Raw genomic sequence first — 23796 nt, 5'->3', positions numbered from 1 at the left:
AATAATTATGTCCATTGCATTCCACACACAAAAATAACAAACATGTCTTAACCTTTGTTGGTTATAAAATGATTTTTGTTGTTGTTTGTTAATTAACGGTGTCTAGAGGATTAATTTTCCTCAAGGTCGTTCTTATCATCTGCAGTGCCTTTAATCAGGATAAAATAAAAGTTGTCGTCGTATTTATATTTCTATCGTGGTTTTATTTGTAAGGTTGATTGGATGACCTACTTTTCAATTAAGAACGGCAATATGTTGATGAAAACGAAATACGGTATGTGGTGGTATTTTGTTCGGTTGCAGGTGCACAGACATAATAAATATTTTCAAATAAACATAAATAATGCGTATTGGGTACGGATGTAAGTCAGTACATTAAGCTCAGTATACGTCCAATATTTTGATCAAATATTTTAAGTGCAAGATATTAGTATTTGTACTTCAAGTGCCTGTGGTTCAATGTCTGCTACAAAATACATGTTGTCGGCGGAGTCAAATGACTCATATACATTTGGAAATAGGTCTACGGTATTTGCATCCAAGCTGAACATACGGAACATGTTAATCACAGTGTACATTATGTTATGTTTGTAAGTAGATGCATCTAGTATTACATCGAGATGGCATAGACAAGGTGTTGTATTGCTATGTACAAGACCCATTACGATGCTTCTGACCGAATAGGAATTCAAGCATCGTAATGGGTCTAGTTAAGATGCCAATGTAGGAACCAAGGGTTGTTTTGTAACGCAAAGTTGCAAGTGTGTTTATGATAGGAGATAGTGCGGCCCACCAAATTAATAGATTTAGAAATGCATAAGCTTGAGTAATAGCTTGAAACATGATTCTAACTTAGTACTAGGACCAACAGAAGAAATAATACAAAGCCCTTTTTAGGTACTATGAAAGTTGTCAAACTTGTACAAAAAGAAACTGCGACTACAGCTAAATTTTTAATTCTGTTTATCAGATTGATCTCGCATTTTACTGTATGTCGTACAACCTTAGGCAGGCATTACATAATTTTTACTCCTGCGCACATGTGTAACAAAAGGCGTAGTTTCTGATGTTGAAGCCCCATACGTACTGGTATTATTCATCTACCATGTCTACTGTAGTGATTGGTTTTTGATCGTAGTTATTGCGGAGGTAAGAACTGCGGCATTAAAAACCTAGAGGTCGATTCAAGTAGTCCAAGTTTTTGTGATTGCTAAAGTCGTTTGCAACTGATGACCCATCTTTTACACGCGAGTCTTCTTCTTGAAAATCTAAAGCAATAACATTAATAGACCCTATCGAATACAGTTGTACGTCACTCGCCCTCATAAGATTCTGCCCTCCGTAAGGTACCACGGGCCAAATTCGCATGATAACACAATAAAGCAGGTGATATGTATGAATGGTTGAGGAATTGAACTAGAGACCTGCATGTTCCGCTGTCATTTAGAACATAGAATGTCTATCGTTTCTATTCTTACACCGTTGAGTTTAATCGATTGGGTCTATAAAAGAAATGATTAGCTTGATTACATCTGAAAACCGATACTTTTTGCTCCGACTCAAATCCACATGGGATATGTTTAAGCTGCGATAATTTCGGGTAGTGATTGGTTTTATCGCCTGTTTTGATCCTAGCTAGTGGATGAGGTTAAAACTCCCACATTGTACTCAACAAGTAATAGTTTTACATAGGTTAATTTCGGTAGTCCATTTACAAATTTTTGTTCTTACCTATCCTACCCCTTTCGCCTTTGTCTCAAATGACCCATTGTTTTAAAAACAACCTTCGACGTTGTAGTTACATCATGGTACACTTTATATTGTGGTTGTAAGTAAAGCCATCTAGTATTACATCAATTTAGCATAGACAAGGTGTTGTATTGCTATGTACTGACCGAATAGGAATTCAAGCATCGTAATGGGTCTTGTTAAGATGCCAAAGTAGGAACCAAGGGTCGTTTTGTAACGCAAAGTTGCGAGAGAGTATTTATGAGTAGAGAGTGAGGCCCACCAAATATATTTAGAAATGTAAATGTTAGTGTTAACAGCTTGTAACATGATTCTAACGAGGTAATTGGACGAACGGAAGAAATTTAGAATACAAAGGCCTTGTTTGGGTATTAAGTAAAATTATAAAACTTGTACAAATAAAACTTTAAATCTGTGTTGCAATTATTGGATTGCTCTCGTATTTTATGTCGTCCAACCTTAGGCATGTACTTTTGCGCACCTGTATGACAAACATGTTTCTGATGTTCTGCATGTTATTCGACTATCTAGTAAGGGGCTGTGCAATAATTATTTCCCCGGGGTAACATTTCGAGCGGCCCGCCAAAAATCGCTTGCCCACCCCCTCTCGGCCTGCCAAAAATCGCTTGCCCCCTTCCTCTCGGCCCGCCATAAAATCTTTGCCCCCCTTAAACATGCCAAAATTTTGGGATCCCAATTTTAAAACCTTAAATGGTCTAGATATAATTATGTTGCGAGCGTAGCGAACAGGAAAACTTTGCATATTAAAGCGTTTCCGTACTGTTTTCCTAAGCCTTTTTAGAGCGTTTTATTTAAAAGGCGCCCCATGAATGTGTGCCAAAAATCGCTTGCCCCCCCCTCTCGGTTGGCCTAAAATGTATTGCCCCCCCCAATTTTACCCTCCCCAGGGCTCATAATTATCGCACAGTCCCTAATGATTGTTTCTTGGTCGTAGCTATTGCGGAGGTAATAACTGCGGGCCCACATGGTCCCAATAAACAACTTTACATATAGGTCAATTCCAGTAGTCCATTTGCAAGTTTTTTGTTACTGACTAAAGCTGTTATACTCCTCCCCTTGGCATTTGCAACTAATGTTTTACACGCAAGTCTTCTCTCTAAAGCTATAACAGGAATATAACTCATCATTGGTTCGATTGTATCTGAAAACCGATATTTATTTACTATCACGCAAATAAACATGGGTTATGTGATTGTTTTGAGTAAGGTTTGTGGTGAGTGTTTGATACCTTAGCTAATTTATTAAACATTAAATTTCAAATGGCCTTTAAGAAACTGTTGACTTCAAAATGTAAATTTCAGATGAAAACATTGTAGCTTACGGCTGTGTGCATTATCCTTGCCGATTTAAATGTCAGGTCAAGACTCAAGAGTGAGGCCCAAACTTGTTTTTACATATTTTGTATTATCACCTACAAGTGTCATCTAGAGCATAATATTACACTCAAGAAATCGATCAAGTTAAAAGATATTAATATGCAGGGCAGCTAGGAAAATGAAAAAATGTATGTTTACATGTGCTGCTGAAACGAGGTTATGACCGCTTAACCGTTATAAGTGATAACTCCGCAAGCACTTTGCACAGGTAATGGTCTATTTGCGTCCCTATGGAGAGGCCCGACCAGTTAAAAGGTTATGGCATCTACTATGGCCATGCATCTTTTGTGATCTAGAAGAGATGTGATATTTGATTAATGATAAGGAATTAAATTCTTAATGGAATGTTCCTTATCTTTTCACACCTTGAAATATTCTTTCCAGGTGTGAAATGATAATACTGTACTTTATATTCATCCATCTATTCAAGAATGATATTCATTATTAAAAATGGCAATTTCCATGCCTCGGCTTGAAATGTCTGCATTTAGCACGATGTAGCTGTAGCTCCAAACGTGACCTTCAAATGTAAGGAAAATATTTTCAGATTCCCCTTGAACCAAAAGTAATGAAAAGAGCGACCATCCTTCGTATAATACAATACATGTTCATGGCCATAATAAACATTGCGCGACTTGCACGTGAGTTTTCTTAGCCCGTAGCGTAGAATTAGCCAATTTTGATCGCATGATGCCATAGGCCCCTGGTTTCAGATTATTGTGTAAGCCGCATCCTCCATAGTGCCGCGAGTGAATACTGATTTCCGATCTTTCCACAAGAACAATATGTGAACCAACTGATGACTTCCTTAAAAGATCACGCACTTCGGTGAGATGCGGTGGGCAAAAAGAAATAATTACCAGGTATGTTTACAAGATAACGTCTGTCTGGTCAATCGCTAATTTTCTAATACTATACAAACACTGCTACTACTTCGAGTAATTGCGGAGCACTAATTATTTTGTCATTTGTTCGGCAAAGGAAGTCCTAACCTTACGATGTTTCCTTAGCTTTTGTTGTATTATATTGGGGCAAATAGGTGAATTTAATATAAGATTGGTTTTTTTATATTTTATGATAAGAGTTTATGAATATGGTTCAGCATTAAGTCTTAACGTTTTTTATACATAAAACTTATTTACAAATCGGCAGATACACAATGTTGTTTAATCAGAATTGGTTTGGACTCAAATGTTAATTGGTTAAAAATCACTCCAAAAAACCTCGTTGCGCAAATAAGATATGTATTTGGTTTTAATCTCTTTAGCAGAACCACGACAAGATTTAAGAAAGGAGAAAATGCGGAATTATCATAATACGGTTAGCTTGTGAAGAATTTTTTCCATGTACTGCCTTCTCGTTTATCAAATACTCCTCTAAATTAATTATTGTAACGACGCCACGCCATCAAAGTGTGATTTTACCTCGACCGGCCATTCAATCAACGATATATACGTTTGGTTGAGTAGAGGTTACCTTCCATCGTTCGCAACGTATGCTTCTTTCATTAAATGAGGACGGTCCGATTCGTATAGTCTTGCATCCTTCCATCTATTTCCGCTATCAATATTGAGATGTTTACATAAGTTGACAGGGAAAACATTCTCTCGCTAAATTATATGAATTGAAAGAAAGTTTAGATATTAAAGGCCAAAGATGTATCTCTTTGTTGACATTATTATTTGAAAGTTTCGTATAGAATCGGAAAATCATTTAGCCATGATAGTCAGGATAATGCATTCCACTGACCCCCCCCATATAATCATCCTAGTAAACACAAAAACGTTTTAAAAACGTTTTAAATAAGTTATAACATTAAAATGTCGGGTTATATAAAGGTCATGATAACGTTTTAAAACGTTTTGTATGAAAACACACTACAACAATATTTTTAAATGTTTTCAAAAATGTTATTGTAAACTATTTTTGCAAACATTTGTGCCAAATATTGTGTCAATACTTAAATAACATTATGTTAAAATATTTGAACCCAGTAAACACAGAAATGTTCTTAATATGTTTCTTTCAAAACCTTTTAATAACATTTAAATGTCGGGTTATATAAAGGTCATGAAAACGTTTTTAAAACGTTATTGAAAATATTTTGGGCAAACATTTTTCGAAAAATATTTTTTCAACCCCAAAATAACATTTTGTTTAGAATGTTTTGTATCAAGTTTTCAAGAATGTTTTTGGAATGTTATTAAAACGTTTTTGTACCCTTTATATAACCCGACATTTAAACGTTTTCTGTAAAACATTCTTATTTGCTGAGCAGTAGATGATCAAAAAATGTTTTTTAAGGTTATGTAAACGTTTTATACTCTTAATATACCCTTTATATAACCCGACATTTAAACGTTTTCTGACAACCTTTTATAACCTTTTGCGAATGATGTCGAAAACGTTTTGTGTTTGCTGGGATAATAGAAGAAACAATAAAGCAATAATGCGCAGTCTCATTGCTCTAACTATTGCAGGGAATTAATTACAAGTGATTTCTGAGAGGCTTTTTTTTCACTTATTTCAATGAGAAGCGTAATGTTGGTGTGTCCCCACAAGCAAATTCACTCCAGTAGAGGGACTTCAGCGCATGATCAGTAAAGTAGCACAAATAGGAATGACTTAATGTGATATGTTATTTCGGTTGTAAGCATTGAGTCTTAAAGAGCAAAACATGAGTGAAATTTAATATAAAAAAATGAGAAAGTTTTTTATAGTGTACTTTAGATTACTTTAACAACAATTATAGTATTGTTAGTAATGCAGTGTGACCTTGAAATGTGACATGCTTGATCCAACCAGATATAAAACAGCTATTACATACTTTTAATAGAAACATTTGAAAATCACATTAATCCATTCCAATGAGTTAAAACAAAACCTTTTTATGAACAATACATACCTCATGTTTAATATGCTTGTACTCAAAAAATGCAGATCGTTAATTGCTATTTGCATCCATTGAATGGATTAATTAATGCTCGTAAAATGGTCAATGTTCAAAATTTCTAGAAGTATAATTATTCGGTCATATGTGGTCTGGGTACTAAAATACCCAAAAATTCAAGTTTGCCTGTGCACCCTGTACATCGCCTAATGTTGTAAGTGGCAGGTGTACTTTACAAACGAATGACTCCAACAATGTAACTGAGCTGAACCCAAGGATGGAAAAATAAACCCAGCAAGTCTAATATTCAGATAAGTCATGCAAAACAACTTCTGACCGTATATAGTCAATTCAAGCTCAAAATGTAATTATAGAACGTACTTTCTTAGATCCAAGTTAATGTGTGCGTGTTGGCATTACGTTGTTTTTTTGTATTTCAATTTTGGTATTTCCATTTGTTACACAAAATACAAATTATTTGGACGTTGGTTTATCATTTTCAATGAAAACATATTGAAAATAGTACACATAATGGTATTTAACTAAAGTAGTAATAAATATATAGTATTAAATCTTATTAGTGAACAAATGTTGAAGACTATAATGTCCAGCAACTATTGAACTGATGATTTCCTCTTTTGACTATATTTATAAATACGCACGTGACCCATGGACACGACATACCAAGACCAGCAAGAGTGACCAAATCCTCATGCCATTGATATGTATAGGAACTCTTTAGATAAATATCATCAAATTTAGGTATTAATTGACTTGTAAAATTATTACACATGGGGGATTCCGAATTGTAATAATGTTATCAAAAACAACATTTTGAAAGTGTTTGCCTACGGAAAAAATATTCATGGACGGAAAGGTTTACAATAATATCACAAAATTAAACACAATAGACGATTTTGCTGCACAGTCTGGTGTTGTTTACCGCTTTTGCATTCAAATGTACGGGAAGACCACCCGCTGTGTCGGAGGTGACTTCCAGACTTCCTATCTACAAGCTGTTATGGCATCGCGGAGGTGATCAAGTGCGTATTTATAAATACGTATTTATAAATATAGTCAAAGCATACTGTTTCATGCAAAGTAGCAAATTATAAGCATTAGATGCCAGGTAGTATGTAGGTGTTTAATATCAACACGATAAGGATCTAGATAGTACAACTCTTATTCTACTTATATTTAATCAGATGAAATGCATTTGTTCAAGAAGTAGAAAATAGAACAACTGATTTGATGGGAATATACTGCTCAGTTAAGTAACTGGTAGGCAGGGAAACGAATATGTGGCGGCGACTCTTACATCCCTAAAAGGTTTATTTTTTTGAAATAGATGGATGACGTTTAGCGCTCTTTAAACGCTGCCAGTAATGAAGTAGCTAAATTGCCTGAAGGATTTGTTTGTTGAATTGTTTGCAAAATCCAGCGTGTGTTTAATCTCGCCTGTATAAATACGTGAAAGTAAATAGTATTTCTGGCGACCTTATAGGGGTTTTCAATTTTCTAAGGGTGATGGTTCTTCAAATTCAGAGTCATTTTCTGGGTAGAATAAGCATGTCTTTATTTGATGTGCATAATCACATACATTAGTTAAATTTAGCACAATTTATAAAGATTTCTGAAAGTATGATTTGAATATGGCGTAATTGATCGCACCTTCGTTTCATTTAAACCCTTTTGGTAGGAAAGTCGTTTGTAACATCTCTAAATTCACGCTCAAATAGTATTCTACATCGCTGGTGACTCTTAGTTGGTGAACTGCATCCCCTCAAAAGGGGCGGTAGTGGTTGGTACCACTTAGGATAGGCAAAAGCCGCATTGATATCCGCGGGTACACAACATAATCGCAATTGAAATCAAACTGTTAAAACCATACCAATTTATTTCCCTCGTCATAAAGATTCAGAAAATAAATAGTTTGACCAATTTCGGATGTATCGGTTTTGAGTGATTATAAGAAATTGCCCTTTGCTCTTTTGTATTTTGTTTACAACACTATGTGGAAGTACAGCTTTGTCCCCACCCCGTGGTACCTCCCAACCTATCTAGCTCACCCACTCATAAGATCGCCTCTAATGATGTCTTACTCTATAAATGCATTAATTTACTGATTATACAAGGAGGAAAATTGGACAAGGCTTTAGATGAATAATTACTAAGTGCATGAACCTGCATGGCATTTGCAAAGTATATTAGCTCAGTCACTACAAGTACCAAGTCTTCTATTGAACATATTGACTGAACTTGCATATGTAGGCTATGTACTTCAATTCATCAGTGATCATGGTGGTAGTATTGCTTTCAATGAATGATTGAATTTTGGTCAATAAATCTGGATCTTGTATTTTTATGGGTTAGTAATAAATTACTGAACGCTGATAATTGATATATCAGCTCTACCATACCTTTGAAAACCAAATCGGGCAGAAAACAACTTATTTACATTACGTTTAGCGAACTAAAATACTGCGGTGTACTTCTTACATTTATCTTATAGGAAATAAGTCAAGAGGCCAATAATTGCATTTATATTTCCATAATATGTCTTGTGCTTCTTAAGGCCAATATATAACATAAAGAAAATGTTTAGTGTTTTCCCTTCCCGAGGAGACGTATGCAGAGAGAGCGGCAATAATACCCATTATATCAAACCTTGAGATCTCCTTTTATGTATCAACTTTATTTGTCTGAATGAGTGAGAGTCAAGCTCCCTTCCGACCCGCCTGAAGGTCTAAGCTCTAATTTTGATCAATCAATATCTGCGACACTGATATTTAACTTTTAATGTGATTTTTGATATTGATGTGGGTTGCAAGTATATGCGATTATTGTATTGTCGTCTACATAATTTGCATTAATTGTCTACATACCAGAATTAACCATTCAAGCAATTAAACTGCGGGTACCGAAACCGCCTTCGCCTACTTGGTTTGTTTAAAAATGTAGATGCATTGTAAGATGCATCTAAAAAGTAATTCGCGTCACATGTCGTATTTATAGGAAGTAGCCGTACTCTGTAGTATCGCTTACTCGTGCCCTGGGCTGAATAACACAATTTGACGAGATCTGATACTAAAGTCATATTTATACAATCATAAAGGAGCGAATACTAGACTACTTCGCCTGTGTGTTACCAACACTGTCTCATATTAAGTCAGGCATCTGCTTTCTCGTGTCACTATGTGATCTGATCTAACGGAGTCATAGAATCAAAAAGCATCACTTGATCACTAAGAATCATGTAATATAGCACCCGTAGGTCTACATTATTGACAGTGCAATCCTGACAGTACAATATCGGCACCTGTTAGTATTTCGTAATGGTGACAGAAAAATTAGATCAACACTAAAAACGTCATAATTGTATATCAAAACTCTCTTTCTCACCTTCTTTTGAAAGGTCAGTGAGTCGTGAGATTGATCTATTCAAGGTGCTTGGCCCGTTGACCCCATTCGCTCAATTTACCCCATCAAGATCAAGATTTGGTATCCGAAGATAGCTCATGACTGTATTGTTTAGTTACCAGCTCTAACAAGCCACACCCATCAACACGCAATCACCCAAACGGACATCTAAAAGCACACACACACACACCCCTACCCACACACCCCCACCTACAAATAATTATACACCCTTTTAAACACTCACATAGGCTATATTGCATTTGGATTGCATTAGTTTTTTCTTAACATTAACGAGGCTTTATATGATTACTAAATATGTAATTATTTTCGTGCTACACGTATTGATTATATCAAAACAGCTTTTACACACCCTGCACAAAAAATTTCCTTAAAAAATTTAATAACGACATTTTAAAGCATTTCAGTTTGACATTGTACTAAGAGTAATAATTGGACTCATCAATTTAGGGGGGACCTTCCAAAGTTTATCTAAATTTTAAGAAATTTTACTTGATGCATTTTTACACCAAAATTAATCAAATTAGATGTTGACAGTTTTAAAAAAAAATCCAAACTTTTGCATTTCTTAATGATTTCTAGTACATGAAGTAGAGGAGTATATTACAATTTTTGGTCTTTAAGGGGGTACTACACCCCTGCCTAATTTTGTGCCTATTTTTGCATTTTTCTCAAAAATTTGGCGCATTGGTGACAAGTAAGATATGTATATTATAGGGGCAAGGACTACAACTACTGCACTGGAAATTTTATTTCAGCACATACAACAGTTGTGGAGTTACAGTCAAAAATGAGGGAAAACCAATATTTGATCAATAAATCAATAACTACTTGCCTTGAGTTGCTGAATTTTCAATGCAGTAGTTGTAGTCCTTGCCCCTATAATATACATATCTTACTTGTCACCAATGTTGTATAATTTTTGAGAAAAATGCAAAAATATGAAAAAAATTGGCCAGGGATGTAGTACCCCCTTAAGATTACGACGATTATTGGTAACACCAGGGTTAAGTACCAAAGAAAATAAATCAACACGCTTACAATAAGTTTTGAATTCAATATTTTGGAGATAGCGGCTAAACATTTCCGTGTTATTCTGAACTTTTATTGCTGACAGAGAAATCGCCGATTTTTTTTGTAAGGCTGAGTTTCAATGATTAACTAACATTTCCCACGGAATATACGATATACGATATTTACCTTGTTTTTATTGTTGAACTTGTCCGGCGGACGCATCGTTGTTAAATGGTGATGAACAACGGTGAAACATGATTGAATCCTTTAATTTACAAGTCCCTAATCCGTTTATTGTATATTTGCCTACAACTGATTTTGTCAATTCGATTACATATCAAATGTATTTATAGCCAATTATATGATTACCCATGTGCAATATACAAATGAACTGGCAATATAAATCTTCTACCTCAGGGACATGTCAGATAATTGACTTTGTATAAAACAAGCAAGAAGCAAACCGAGTGTAATAAAGGCACAACCATCATACAGTTCATCGCATTGCTTATTAATGGATTTGTAATATTAGCACGGGTTTGACCAATATGTGTCATTTTAAATCAATCAGACTTTTCGTAACGTATTATTAATGTAGTTAAGTATTGCTGCACAAGACCGTGCCTGTTTAATGACTATTGAAGGGTCCACAATTTGTGGAACCCTTCAGTCATTCGTAACTATGTAAAATATTTAACTCTGTCCGTTCTTTGATATTTTAAAAGCATTTGATAAAAAGGAAAATTAAAAAAAACCCGACAGTGCTTAATATTTATATATTTGGCTTAATATTCATAATGTGTATGCATCTAGTATGAATCCTGTCAGAAGGATAATACCAAGTTTATGATGGATAAGATACATTGCATCTACACACACTCGCCAAAAATATTACAACATCGCTGAAAAAAAATCCGCAAACTGTAAGTTGAACATTTATCCAATACCATGTCGATTTCACATTACATGGAATGTTCTTTGTTCGAAATTAAAGGCTAATCTACGGGGTGCATGGTGTCCACTGTGTCGACATCATGTGAGCATAATATCAGTGATTACAATGGCGAAAAGACGGAAATCCGTTTGAAGGCAGAGGCGAAGAAACTTTAGTCTACAAATGCAAATGGTTCAATTGGTTTCTGCAAGGTATCGGAGAAATGGTTACGGAACGAGGTTGTACGAAGGTAGTGTTTGGATAAAATAACACCTAAAGATGCCGACATCTTGCAAGAGTTGGGCCACTCAGGAATTTCTATTGCACTAATAAGGTCATGCATAAAGGACGTAATGACATTTAAACACATAATAAACGCGGAAGACAATGATTTTAGTGTGCTTCAAGGTCATGCGATTGACCTTTGTGGCTTGAGAGTGTCCCAGACCTTGAAAGACAGTTGTCTTTTAAGGATGTTAATTTCTTCCACCTGACACATTCATGAACCATTAATACCAACATCTTTCTTATACCTTGCAGAAACCAATAAAACGGTTTAGCAACTATTGCAAAGGCATTTTGACATTTTGTGGACTAAAGATTCTTCGTCTCTGCGTTCAGACGGATTTCTGTCTTTCAGCCATTGTAATCACTGATATTATGCGAGCATAATGTCAACACAGTGGACACCTTCCAACCCATAGATTAGCCTTGGATTTCGTACAAAGAACATTGCCATGTAATGTGAAATCGACAGGGTATTGGATAAATGTTCAACTTACAGTTTGCGGAATTCCTTTTTCAGCGATGTTGCAATATTTTGGCCAGTGTGTGTAGAGGCAACGTATGCATCATAAACTTGGTATTATCCTTCTGTTTGACAGGCTTCATACAAGATGCATACACATTATGAATATTAAGCCCAGTAAGCACTGGAATACGTGTGTGATGTCAACGCAGTGAACACCATCCACCCCATTATTTATTTCATGCAAAGAACATTGCAATCTAATTCGTAATGTGAAATTAACATTATATTAGATGAATGTTCAACTATTAGAAAAACTATTTGTAGTGCGGAATTTTATTTTAAGGATGTTGCCATCAAAGAATTTTGGCCAGTGTGTGTAGGAAAATATTTGTTCTTAATATTAAATCAAAGAAACATAATTTTAATTTTGCATTGACTTTCTCTTTCTGCTCTATCTAAGGTTAGCAAGAAAGGTGGCAGCACAATTTTGTAGAGTCATTTCCAGTTACATGCATAACCGTTAGGATTATGTACGGTTACGTACTTATTATTGCCTACTGTTCTAAGGTTACCGCTAATTATATTCCAGCAAAAAAACGTTAAAGAGAAAATACATACATACATACGTACACTCTAGTTGACCCGGCTGGTACTTGATCGTTATTTGAAGTGGCAAGAACATCCCATGCGAATGCATTGTACAAGAGGGACAATCCTATTGACAGTGTGATTACGCTATAGTGTTCTTTCCAGAAAAACAAACAAACAATCTGCAGTATTAGTGTACATTTAAAGGCTCATTCAGTGATTTTCTCATCCGGACTATCGTAAAAAGCATCAAATTTCAGATTTGTGTACCTTTGTCATTGTTATAGATGTGCTAACATAGCCTGCTAGTGGTTCAGCCGAAAGGTGTGTATTTAAGACAAAATAAGGCATTAACATGAATACTGACAGTATATTATACAGTGTACTTCGGTTATTATATAAATGCGCTTCTATAAATACGCACGTGACCACCTCCGCGCTGCCATAACAGCTTATAGACAGTAAGTCTCGAAGTGACCTTATACATAGCGAGTGGTCTTTCTATACATTTGAATGCAAAGGCGGAACAACATGAGACTGCTGTGTAACAAAATGTTCTATTTTGTTCAACTTTGTGATTATATTGTAAACGTTTCCGTCGTTGAATATTTTTTCCGTCGTCAAATACTTTCAAAATGTTGTTGTTGATAACATATTACAAATTCGGAAATGCAAAATGTGTATTAATTTTGCAATTCAATTAATACTTAAATTTGATGATATTTATCTACAGAGTTACTATCCCTTTCTGTATAGTGGTCAATGCATGAGGATTTGGTCACGCTTGCTGGTCTTGGTATGTCGTGCCCATGGGTCACGTGCGTATTTATAAAAGCGCAATTATAGATATAACGGAAGTACACTGATATACATCAGCTACATGTTTTTGAATGGTCCCTCAACTTTGACAATACTGCTGTTTTCCTCATTTTTTGCCAAGGTTTTCCATTTCAAAAATACCTAATGACAATTTTAATGACTTATCTTTCACTTTTAGGAAATTTATAAACAATTTGAATTTTATTTTGCACTTTCGTTGGGATCACTGAAAGGGCCTTTATTTAACATATTATTACCTAACTACTTTTTTGAATATATTCCATACGGTTTCAGGTAAAAATTCAATGAACAATTTACATAAGAAAGATTAAGAAAGGTTCTTTTAATGATAGCATGTTAAAGTACTTGCAATTTCTTTCTTTGATTTGATTTGCTCAGGTTTTGACAACCCTGGATAACCCAAGAAAGTCTATATTGAAGCTTATTTCCATCGGGGTCCATTTGAACATGCTTACGTCTTGAAAATCCTTACAAGTACACGTAGATCAGGGGAACTATTGAAATGTTATTATTCTCGGGGTATTTTAGTAGTTCAGGTAAACGATTTTGCGTGTGAAAATGTATGTTATTACATGTGAATATGCATGTAACCGTACATAATCATAACGGGAAATGGCTCTACAAAATTGTGTTGTCACCTTTCTTGCTATTTGTCAATAATAATAGTATAACTTTAATAATGCATTGATATCTAACATCGCCATATCAATGAATAATCAGGTGAATACTACAACCAAAAAAACTAAACAAAGAATTCGCTTAATTTGTTGTCATGTTTAATTGTAACACTTTGGGTTGGTAAACTGTTCACTCTTTCTTATTTAATATATTCAGTTTCCTCTTGTAGCGAGCAATCGTTCCCCAATCTTATTTGTTCTTGTGCAGGATGCGTATCCCCATTACCTACTTTAATTCGCTTAATGTGAAACAATAACATATATATTACAATAATTGTATGTTGTTATATCGGCCTATAACATTAATATCAAAAAGTAAATATTCCTTTAACAAAATTGCACACAAACAAAATATTACACATATGTCTTATATAATAGATGCAATATATATGACCTCTTTACGTAAGTATGGATGTGGTAAAATAAGTACTCATTCATCTACTTCACATCATAATATAACTGCAGTGGTCATAGTATTTTACAAGTAATGGTAATGGTTAAAAATCATCCTAATATCTGAGACTGATATAGATTCTTGTTTAGATTTAAAATGGGCATGTAATCGGGGGTCATGTTTGTTAATTTTGACAGGCTTTTACTTGGTCTTACTTACTTACTCTTGGTGACTACTTAGTATATTGTAATATCAGGCCGTTTGCCAGGTTCGGTCATTTAAGAGAACCGGAACGTTATTATAATTGAAGACCGAATTAAAAAAGACTAGTTTGCGTCTGACGTCAGGGCAAAGGCGCGCCGTGATTGGTTGCTGACCTGCGCAGTACGGCATTTTTGGTTCAGTTGACAGGACGTCATACGCAAACTAGTCTTTTTAATTATAGCTTATTCCCTCTATCAAGTCATTGAGATTTCACAAGATATCTTTGCCTTATGTTCTTGATTGTCGGATTATTGGTTTCCGTATTAAAATCAAAACCAGGCTTTATTAAAAGTGTTATTATAGAGACCGCTAAATATCTTGTTTGTCGCCCACATGTGACCAACAGAAACGTTGGCCTCAGTCCCAACCGGCTTTGTATCAAGACTAGTACATAGGTATGAAAATTTTAAAAATGTAAAAGAATAAAGATTCCCTAAGGTGATAATTTTATGCACGTATCCATATGTGGATAACACATTGTCATAGAGCAATATCGTTTCGTGACATTCCTTCGCTACCTGAGACAACAAGTTTCTTTGAGAAATTGTCTTCGATATCTTGATAAATTAATTTCTGAGGGTTTAATGTACATTTGACACTTCAATAAATTACACCACTGAGCTTCAGATACGTTTTTATTAGTTCTGTTTCCCAATGTAATCAATTAATCGTCAGAATCACGATATAGAAAGTGGTGGAAAACACAATCAAAGTATAAAAAGATAAATGATGGCTTTCCTGCTTGACAACCTAAAACTTGGATTGTCGGATGAAATTGCCAGCCACGGAAAAATGCACGTCTTTATTATGGTGTTTCAATCGCATACATTAGACTGGTGCTGTAATAACTTGAAACCTCATCAATATTTACCACATTTATCAGAGGACTGACTGCTGCAAAATCAAATACCAACATTGTTGACATTAGCTAAATGTGCTGATGAAACTGTGATTTAAAGGAGCATAATATAGAGGAAGTAATGTCAATCTCATTTAACACTACCACATCTTACGAAATGATGTTCATATACTTGGATGTTAAGGGTAGACAAGTTACTGTTGGTCGAAGCAGACAAAAAATATCGATTTCCATTATGTAAATCAATATATTATTGAAAAATAACACTTAGATGTTTTGCAAAAGTTCATTCTACAAACCATATACTTTCAAACCTTGCTTGATTTATCGTTTTTAATGAGTTCTGTACGTTTATGTAAGTGTTGCAGGTGTTTCAGCCCTCCTACAACATAACCTAGAAAACTATATCTGTGATATTTGAATTCTTCTACACACTCGCTATGAAATGAGCAATGCGATTTTTGCCAAAGCTGACTACCATTCGCAAGATGCTGTGAACTACCAAATCGCAAAACTTTAAAATAGTGTCAAACCTTAAACGAACCTGTCCGTGCATGGGGCCGTTTTATGTTTCAGTAAATTAAACTGTTTGGATTTTTGTACTGTATCGACATCTCTATCGATATCTCTCTATCTCTACGTATTGATTATATCCCTATTGTATTACGTACTGCTTACAAACATCTTTAAAAAAGTAACTACCCCCCTTAAAATAATAATGGCCATTATTCAAAAACGGGTGATTGTATTACAAATCTGTAAAATGCGTTGGAAGCAGAATTTATTTTTGCGCATTTTGACACCTTATTTGTAGCAATTATCTAAATATTAATGTCACAGCGTACATTAAAATCTTGAAATGCAACCCAATATTTGAAAGTTGCAAATAAATTTCTATTGATTTGTATTCAGTATAATGGAAGGAAATCTGGACCTCACTACATTGAATTGACAGATGTTTTATTGTTTTCTGAGCTATCGTATCAAATGAGGTGTCTAAATGCGCAGAAATAAATTCTGCTTCCAACGCATTTTACAGATTTGTAATATAATAGCCCGTTTTGGAATAATGGCCATTATTCAAGGGGGGTTAGTGAGATGTTTATATCTATTGATGTATTGAATCAAAAAAAAAACTCCGATCAGTCTAAACTAATCGGTTTCTCAAATCATACACACTTTAGAAAGTGTCAACCAAACATGCCAGTTACAATAACAAATCAAGAAATTGAAAATATTGTTACGCAAGTCTAAAGACCTCAGAAAGGCCCGTTGTTAACAATGTTATTCTTTGGTTTTATTTTTCTACAGACTCTTTCAAACAGATGTACACTTTAGCTGAAGAAGTAAGAATGTGAAGATACAATATCGCGTGGTTGGATCGCACCATATGGCCAGTTTGGGGTTCCATCAAGGGTTTCACCACAGCGTTATAGTGTAAATATCTCGATGACTCTGTTCGGTTGGCGTCAATAGCTAACTGCGTGTCATTCCATGGGTGTCAACAATCAATAGGTATTTCAATGTTAAGGCAAGTTGCCATTAAAACCGGTCGAACTTATCATTGCTTCTAATTGTGAAGCTCCATCGAGTTAATATACAGACTACATATATTGTAAGTTCATCGAAACACAAACAGTACTGGTATTGACAGAGACGGTTGACATTTCTCATCTGGTGAAAGTCTCTGACATCGTATTACCTGTATATTAAACAGTTTACTTTACCAGTCGTGACACTAGGATAGAACCATAAAACTTGAATATTCATCTTGATCGTTCGTTATTGTATACGAGTAGCAGAAAGCTGACACACTATTATAGGCATACTGTGGAGAAATTGAAGACGTTTGTTGAATAAGGGTCATCTTACGTTACAGCCGATATTTGTTCAGTTCTTCTACGATATTGAAAACGACACCATGTCTGATTTTCCATTAAACGATTCATACAGTACAACGGGTACTCCTGATGGGGACGATCCAAGTAAGGGGTCTATACCGACAGACCAGTTGACACAACTGATCGCACTCGCCGTTATTTTGTAATCACCATTATCGGTAATTTTCTTGTCTATGCATATCTTTGGTTACATCGTACGGATAAAGCTCGAATCAATAGTTACGTTTGGGCTTTAGCTACAGCTGATCTACTTGTAGCTTTGTTTCCACTTCTATTCAACATTGTCATGAGTTTTCGTGATAACATATGGGTCGGGGGCGATGCGGCTTGTCGCCTTCGCATGCTAATGGAAAGTGTAGCTTTAATGGCTTCTAGTAACATAGTAGTAGCTATCGCTGTAGATAGATTTTACGCCGTTATGTTTCCACTGAAGAAAGCTCTAAATGAGCGCCATGTTATTACTATATCCTGGGTTCTAGCTCTGCTTCTGTCCGTTCCTAATCTTTACGTCTTTCGTACTTTTGACAACGACAGACAAAATGGAACAGAGAAATGCCGATCCATTTTCCGTTCCAAACCTATATTTCATCAACAGATATACATGACATACGTGACAATTGTAGTGTTCATTGTCCCATTTATCATGATATGTTTCACATACTTCTTGATTGTATTCAAACTGTTCAGTGATCAATCAATGTTCCAAAGCAGTTGGAAGAAAAGCGCTCGATGGAGAACTTTGAAGATGACCTTTGTTATTATTGTCTCCTACTTAGTATGTAATACGCCCTTCTTCGTTACTGAACTGATCATAGCGTACGCCGGAAGGACCAGCGTCAACCCGTATGCTTACTCTGTGTTCTCAGTATTTGTGACCTGTAATAGTGCAACAAACCCATTTGTTTTTTTATATTTCAACGCCTGCAAGAAAATGAAAAAACGGCAATCTGGAAATGAAACACAAACTACTATGGAAACTCAGTACACCGCACCACCTAAGGTAACCAAAGGCAAAAACGCACCAGTACGAATGTAACATAAGTTAATGTACTGATTGACTTTCTTTGCAATATTACTGAATCATACCAAAATTGGCCTTTGGTAATGGCGAGACTTTATTTATATAAACAGTGGAAATTATTTTTAAAAAAGCTTCTTTTTTTGTGAACTTGCTGTTGGGCAAACCATTTCTGCGATTACAATTTCCTAATTATTATGTTGCTTTTCCCCAGCTTTTGAAGTCGAAGTCAGAGATATAGGACTATGCGTTTTATACTCCTGGGCAAAGTTAATCCCTCAACTCGTCGCAGACACACTAGAGAACAACTGTGCATGTTGGTTTTTTTGCGTGTGTAATATTCCATAATTCGATAAAGAATAATGTTAATGTTTGTTTTTGAATTAAAGCAAGTTTTGCAAGTTACAGAAAATTACTTTGCTGCAAAACAGAGATGAGAAGAGAGGTATTACTTTTGACCAAGAGTACAATTCTTTAGTCTCAAGTAAAATTGTTTGTATGTGTGGAAATAATTTGATCGAGAGCATGGATATAAGGCGTATGCTGTGGCTAATATATCTGACACCTATAAATTGGCAAATGTGTTACCAAACTAAATCCAGCAGCATTTCAGGGCAGACCAGATCGACTACCGAGCAGAAAGCGACCACATTTGCGGTGTTCATATTCTTTACCTCTTGTAAAATTTCACGCGCGGTCCGGTTAAGTATTTTAGGACAGGTCAGATACTTGACTTTACAGTTCCCCCTAAAGTTATTGCACTGATATCTCCAGCATCTGTTGAGTCCAATTATTACTCTTAGTAAAATGTCAAGCTGAAATGTTTCAAAATGTCGTTGTCCACTTGTTCAAAAACATTGTAAATTTGTGCAGGGTATGCAAAAGGCTCTTTTGATATGTCTATTAGTAGTACGAAAGTAGTTATTCACTGTATTTAGTAATAATATGAAAGCCTCGTTAATGTTAGGAAAAAACTAACGCAATCAAAATGCAATATAGCCTATGTGAGTGCGTAGAGGGGTGTGTACATGTAGATAAAGGGGTGAGAGGGCAGGAGAATGTGGATGGGTGTGTGCTTGTAGAGGTTTGTGATGGGTGTGGATGTGTGCAGGTGTAGGGGATGTTGTGGATCTGAAAGTTGAATTGGAAGGGGTGTGTCAGGATGTGCATGAGTGTAATTTACCTGCGCGTGTGAATCAAATAAATGGAGTGGCAGCTGTTATGGGAGTGCGAATCTAATAGTGACGTTGTTGAGAAGACGTATGTGTGGGGTGGGGTGCGCGTGTTTGCGCGTTCCCGTGTGTATTTGTGTTAATGAGCGTAACCAGTTGAGATATCCAAACGGTGGTGTGGTATTAATCTTTGTGGAGTGTGAGGGCTGTGATTGTGTAATTTGACAGTGGTGTATGAGCATTGTATTTGCGGATATTAAATTGTGTGCCAGCAAGCATGTGCCTTAATTAGTCGATGTAAGCGTGCTATGAAAACAACCTTTTGAATTAACAGAACTGTGTGGTATTCCATATTGGTTGCAAAGAGATCACCTACCAATCAGCTTAATTTTTTTCTCTGATAATTAAGCATCTTGATGTATTTTAACCTAGTGATATATTCAAAATGTACAACTAAGTCAGCCTTATTGCATATTTTGCTTTAAGCATGAATATTTACCCGTAAGCTTTCATTATCTCGACTTGGCACCATGTGATTAGATGTATCATTTTAATTTATATTTTCTACCGACTGGTTGGTATGATAATCATCATCCCTGATTAGATTTTAGAGGGGTATCTGATATAGATGGTACAAAATGGATAGTGGAAGTAAGTATATTCGAATAGAGCATCCGATTCCAACTCATTTTACAATCATGTTTGCATACACCCTGCGGAGATAGCTCGAATCACTTGGGTAACATATCACAACGCGGTCATAAAAATACATTTTTTGTATGCTCCTTTAACATGAATTCAGCTGCTTTATTGGTTTTCACTGTTTCCATATCAATGTGAGTTTTAATAATGTTGATGGATGGCAATTGTGTGCGAATAAAATAAATGTATCAATGGCCCCATTTTGAATCTTAACTGCATAGAGCAAGGCATTTTTTCATGTATAATTTTAATATCCTTTGCTTTCTAATTTGAATATTACTTTGCAGAACAACTTTCGAGACAGAATCTCGTAAAGCAGATATATATTTTTCCTAATTTCGTGCCTTTGAAATGTATGTAGATATTAAAGACTAAATAGAGTATTATATACTTAGTTGTTAAACGATTATCGTTGGAAATGTGAGACTAACACATGATCATTTTAAGTATGAGAGATAATTGCATACCGTAGCATTTCTAATATAATATTTAAATTAAAAATACAGTTTTATGTGGTTGAAAAGCATATTATCATTATTACTAAAGGTGTTGAGCACACGCATCCTGTAATATCGTATAACAATAACGATGTACCAATATCATTACATACCTCCGCGTGTTGAATTCAATGTGTTGTATGTAATTCACGTTCTGCCTGCAATGTGCAATTATTTATCCTTTTGTGACAATGACGTCGTGAGATGCAGTTTCGTATTATATTTAAACGTACCACAACAATGATGATCTAGGTCAAGAAGAAAGAACTTTAAATTGACAACGGAATTACAAAAGTATTATTTGGCCTGAAGCAACGGTTTTGAATACAATAATACAGTTGTATAGGTAAGATATCTTTAGTAGTGTGAGATAAATATATATATAGACATATGAGGAAATAACACAGCATATCGAATTTGTTTCAACAGTAGCATATGAAATTAAGGCGAGCCGGATGGGGGCATGACCTAGCAGTTTTGAAACAATATTTAGTCAAATAAAGCTGACACATAAGAAGAATAGTATGGGCTATATTTAGGAAATTCCAAGGCTTGATATCAGGGATATCATTACGAACCTCAAGATCTGTGGAAATATAAATGTAATCATTCTATTCCTTGACTTATTGTCAGTCTGGTCATATGAAGAAATATTAAGTACACCTCAGTTTTTTAGATAAATGTTTACAACTGGATAAATATGGGTGTTGCCATTCGACTCGCCTTAATGTCGAATAAGATTTAGTTCAATAGCTTTTGAAAGCTTACCAAATCAACTAAGGTAAAATAAAGTGCGTTGCCCTGTTTGGTCATAAAACACACGAAAATATGCCCGTATTGTGGCATAAAGTAGATTTGGTATTTTTCCTGATTTCATACGAATACATTTAATTAAATGATAGATTAAGCTGTCCCAACTACTGTATTAGAGCTTTCTGCAATAACATCTTCAATATTCACAGTGTTCAACTACTCATTTTCGCCTAGGTATGCCTTATTCTTTAAAGGGCTATACAAACCTTATAGTCTTAAGCTGAATTTATACTTCATCGCTCTATGAAGAGCGATTGGAATTTGACCAAAGAGGTAGCGCGCTTTTCCCATCACAACAAAAAGCCCTCTACCTGATTGGCTAAAGACTTATTGCTGTCGCTCAGCGATGTAGCATAAATTCAGGTTTAGCTTTGATTTATTTACTTTGTTCTAAAGATACTGTTGAAACATGTTATGTGTACGAAAATTCGATTAATATTATTTGTGTACAAATCACAAATTTTAATGTTGATCAGTTTAAAATCAGTTTAAATATTACAGTATTCATGCTCCCCCAGAATAATATATGACATTTTTTATACATACTAACTTAATTGAAGTATTAGTATCCCGGCCCAGCACATTGAAAGTCCATTATACAAACCTAATATGCTTTTAAAACTTGACAAACATGTATACCACGAATTTACATTAATAACATCGTACCAGTCAATTACTATAACGCAGGAAGTAAGCTCAAGGCATACATTAAGTTCCTGGAATTATGCAATATAATACTTTGCTTTTTACGAAGCAGTAATGAGCGTCAAACCCATGTGTATATAACTAGCCATATTTTCTGGAAAATGCGAGGTACTAGTATGAATCACACAACAATATTTGTTGTTGAAAGTGTTGAATATCTCTTGTTTACCCGATGGAAATCGCTCCTTAAAACTATTGAAAACTGAGCCACAAACTCAGTTGATTAAACGCAAGCCGGGCAGCTGTATGTTACAAACTTTTCACTAGAGGAGTTCGATTGCCTTTCGGAATGTAATCCTTAATGTAATTAATGTGACAATTAAAATATACGTAGATTGTAATCTTTACGTAATAAAGAAAAAAATGCTGGGTGTTTTAGAATATTTGTGAAAGGACTGTTTTATTATCGATGTCAGTTCATGTATTTTTATTGTAAATAAAAGAGCAAAATTCTGATTTGTGTAATTATATTTTGTTGTAGTAAATCAAGCATTTTGTATGTAACAAACTATGCGCATTAATTATACAGGGTGTATCAAAATGATTGATACCCATCAATATCCAGTGAGCATAACCAAGACTGCCACATCAAAATGCAGCATAACATCCACCTTATTTATTGATTTCTGTTGTAAACAGTCATAAAACTATAAACTGTACCCATTTGAAGAGGATCTAACGTTGAATTTGGAAGAAACAGGCGTTTTATTAGACAACAAAGCTGATGGGTACCAATCATTTTGATACACCCTGTACGTGTCAACTTACAGGTCTCATACGAGTCTATCATTGCATATTTTACGCGTTACAACAAAACTTATGCTGGTTTCATGATGTCATGCCCCTTGCCGCCGAGCAGCGTGACGCACACGCATTACAGACAAACGGGTACAATCAAGGCTCGTGATTGGATAATGTGTAAATATGAAAGTATAACAGGGAAATAAGGCATCATGTTTAGTTTGTTCCTATATCGCTATCGGTGCCCGCTAGGTAACGCCTAGCCACATTTCCCTGGAAGAGGTGGGCCTCGAACCCATGCCTTGCCGCTTTCATGGCTATCTAACTAAAACGTTAGTATAGTACCAATGCGCTAGACCACTCGCCCACCGATATTTAAGTAGCCATCTTGAAAATTTGAAGTATAACGTCAACATACCAGGTATAGAATTGACAATATTATCACAAGCAAA

General features: G+C 35.2%; 1 protein-coding gene across 1 annotated transcript in view; it reads left to right on the top strand.

Annotated features, from left to right (window-relative positions):
- Positions 1–23059, top strand: part of LOC140159506 (vasopressin V1a receptor-like) — a 41559-nt gene extending 18500 nt beyond the window's left edge. The window contains exon 2 of the mRNA XM_072182994.1: positions 17802–23059. Within this exon, the coding sequence (XP_072039095.1) occupies positions 17802–18732 (931 nt within the window). The 3' untranslated portion in view covers positions 18733–23059. The remainder of the gene's footprint in view (positions 1–17801) is intronic.
- Positions 23060–23796: the final 737 nt, after the last annotated feature.

The sequence above is a fragment of the Amphiura filiformis genome, chromosome 8 (assembly GCF_039555335.1).
Source record: "Amphiura filiformis chromosome 8, Afil_fr2py, whole genome shotgun sequence".
NCBI classification, from domain to species: Eukaryota; Metazoa; Echinodermata; class Ophiuroidea; order Amphilepidida; family Amphiuridae; genus Amphiura; species Amphiura filiformis.
This window is presented reverse-complemented; position numbering and strand designations above follow the sequence as displayed.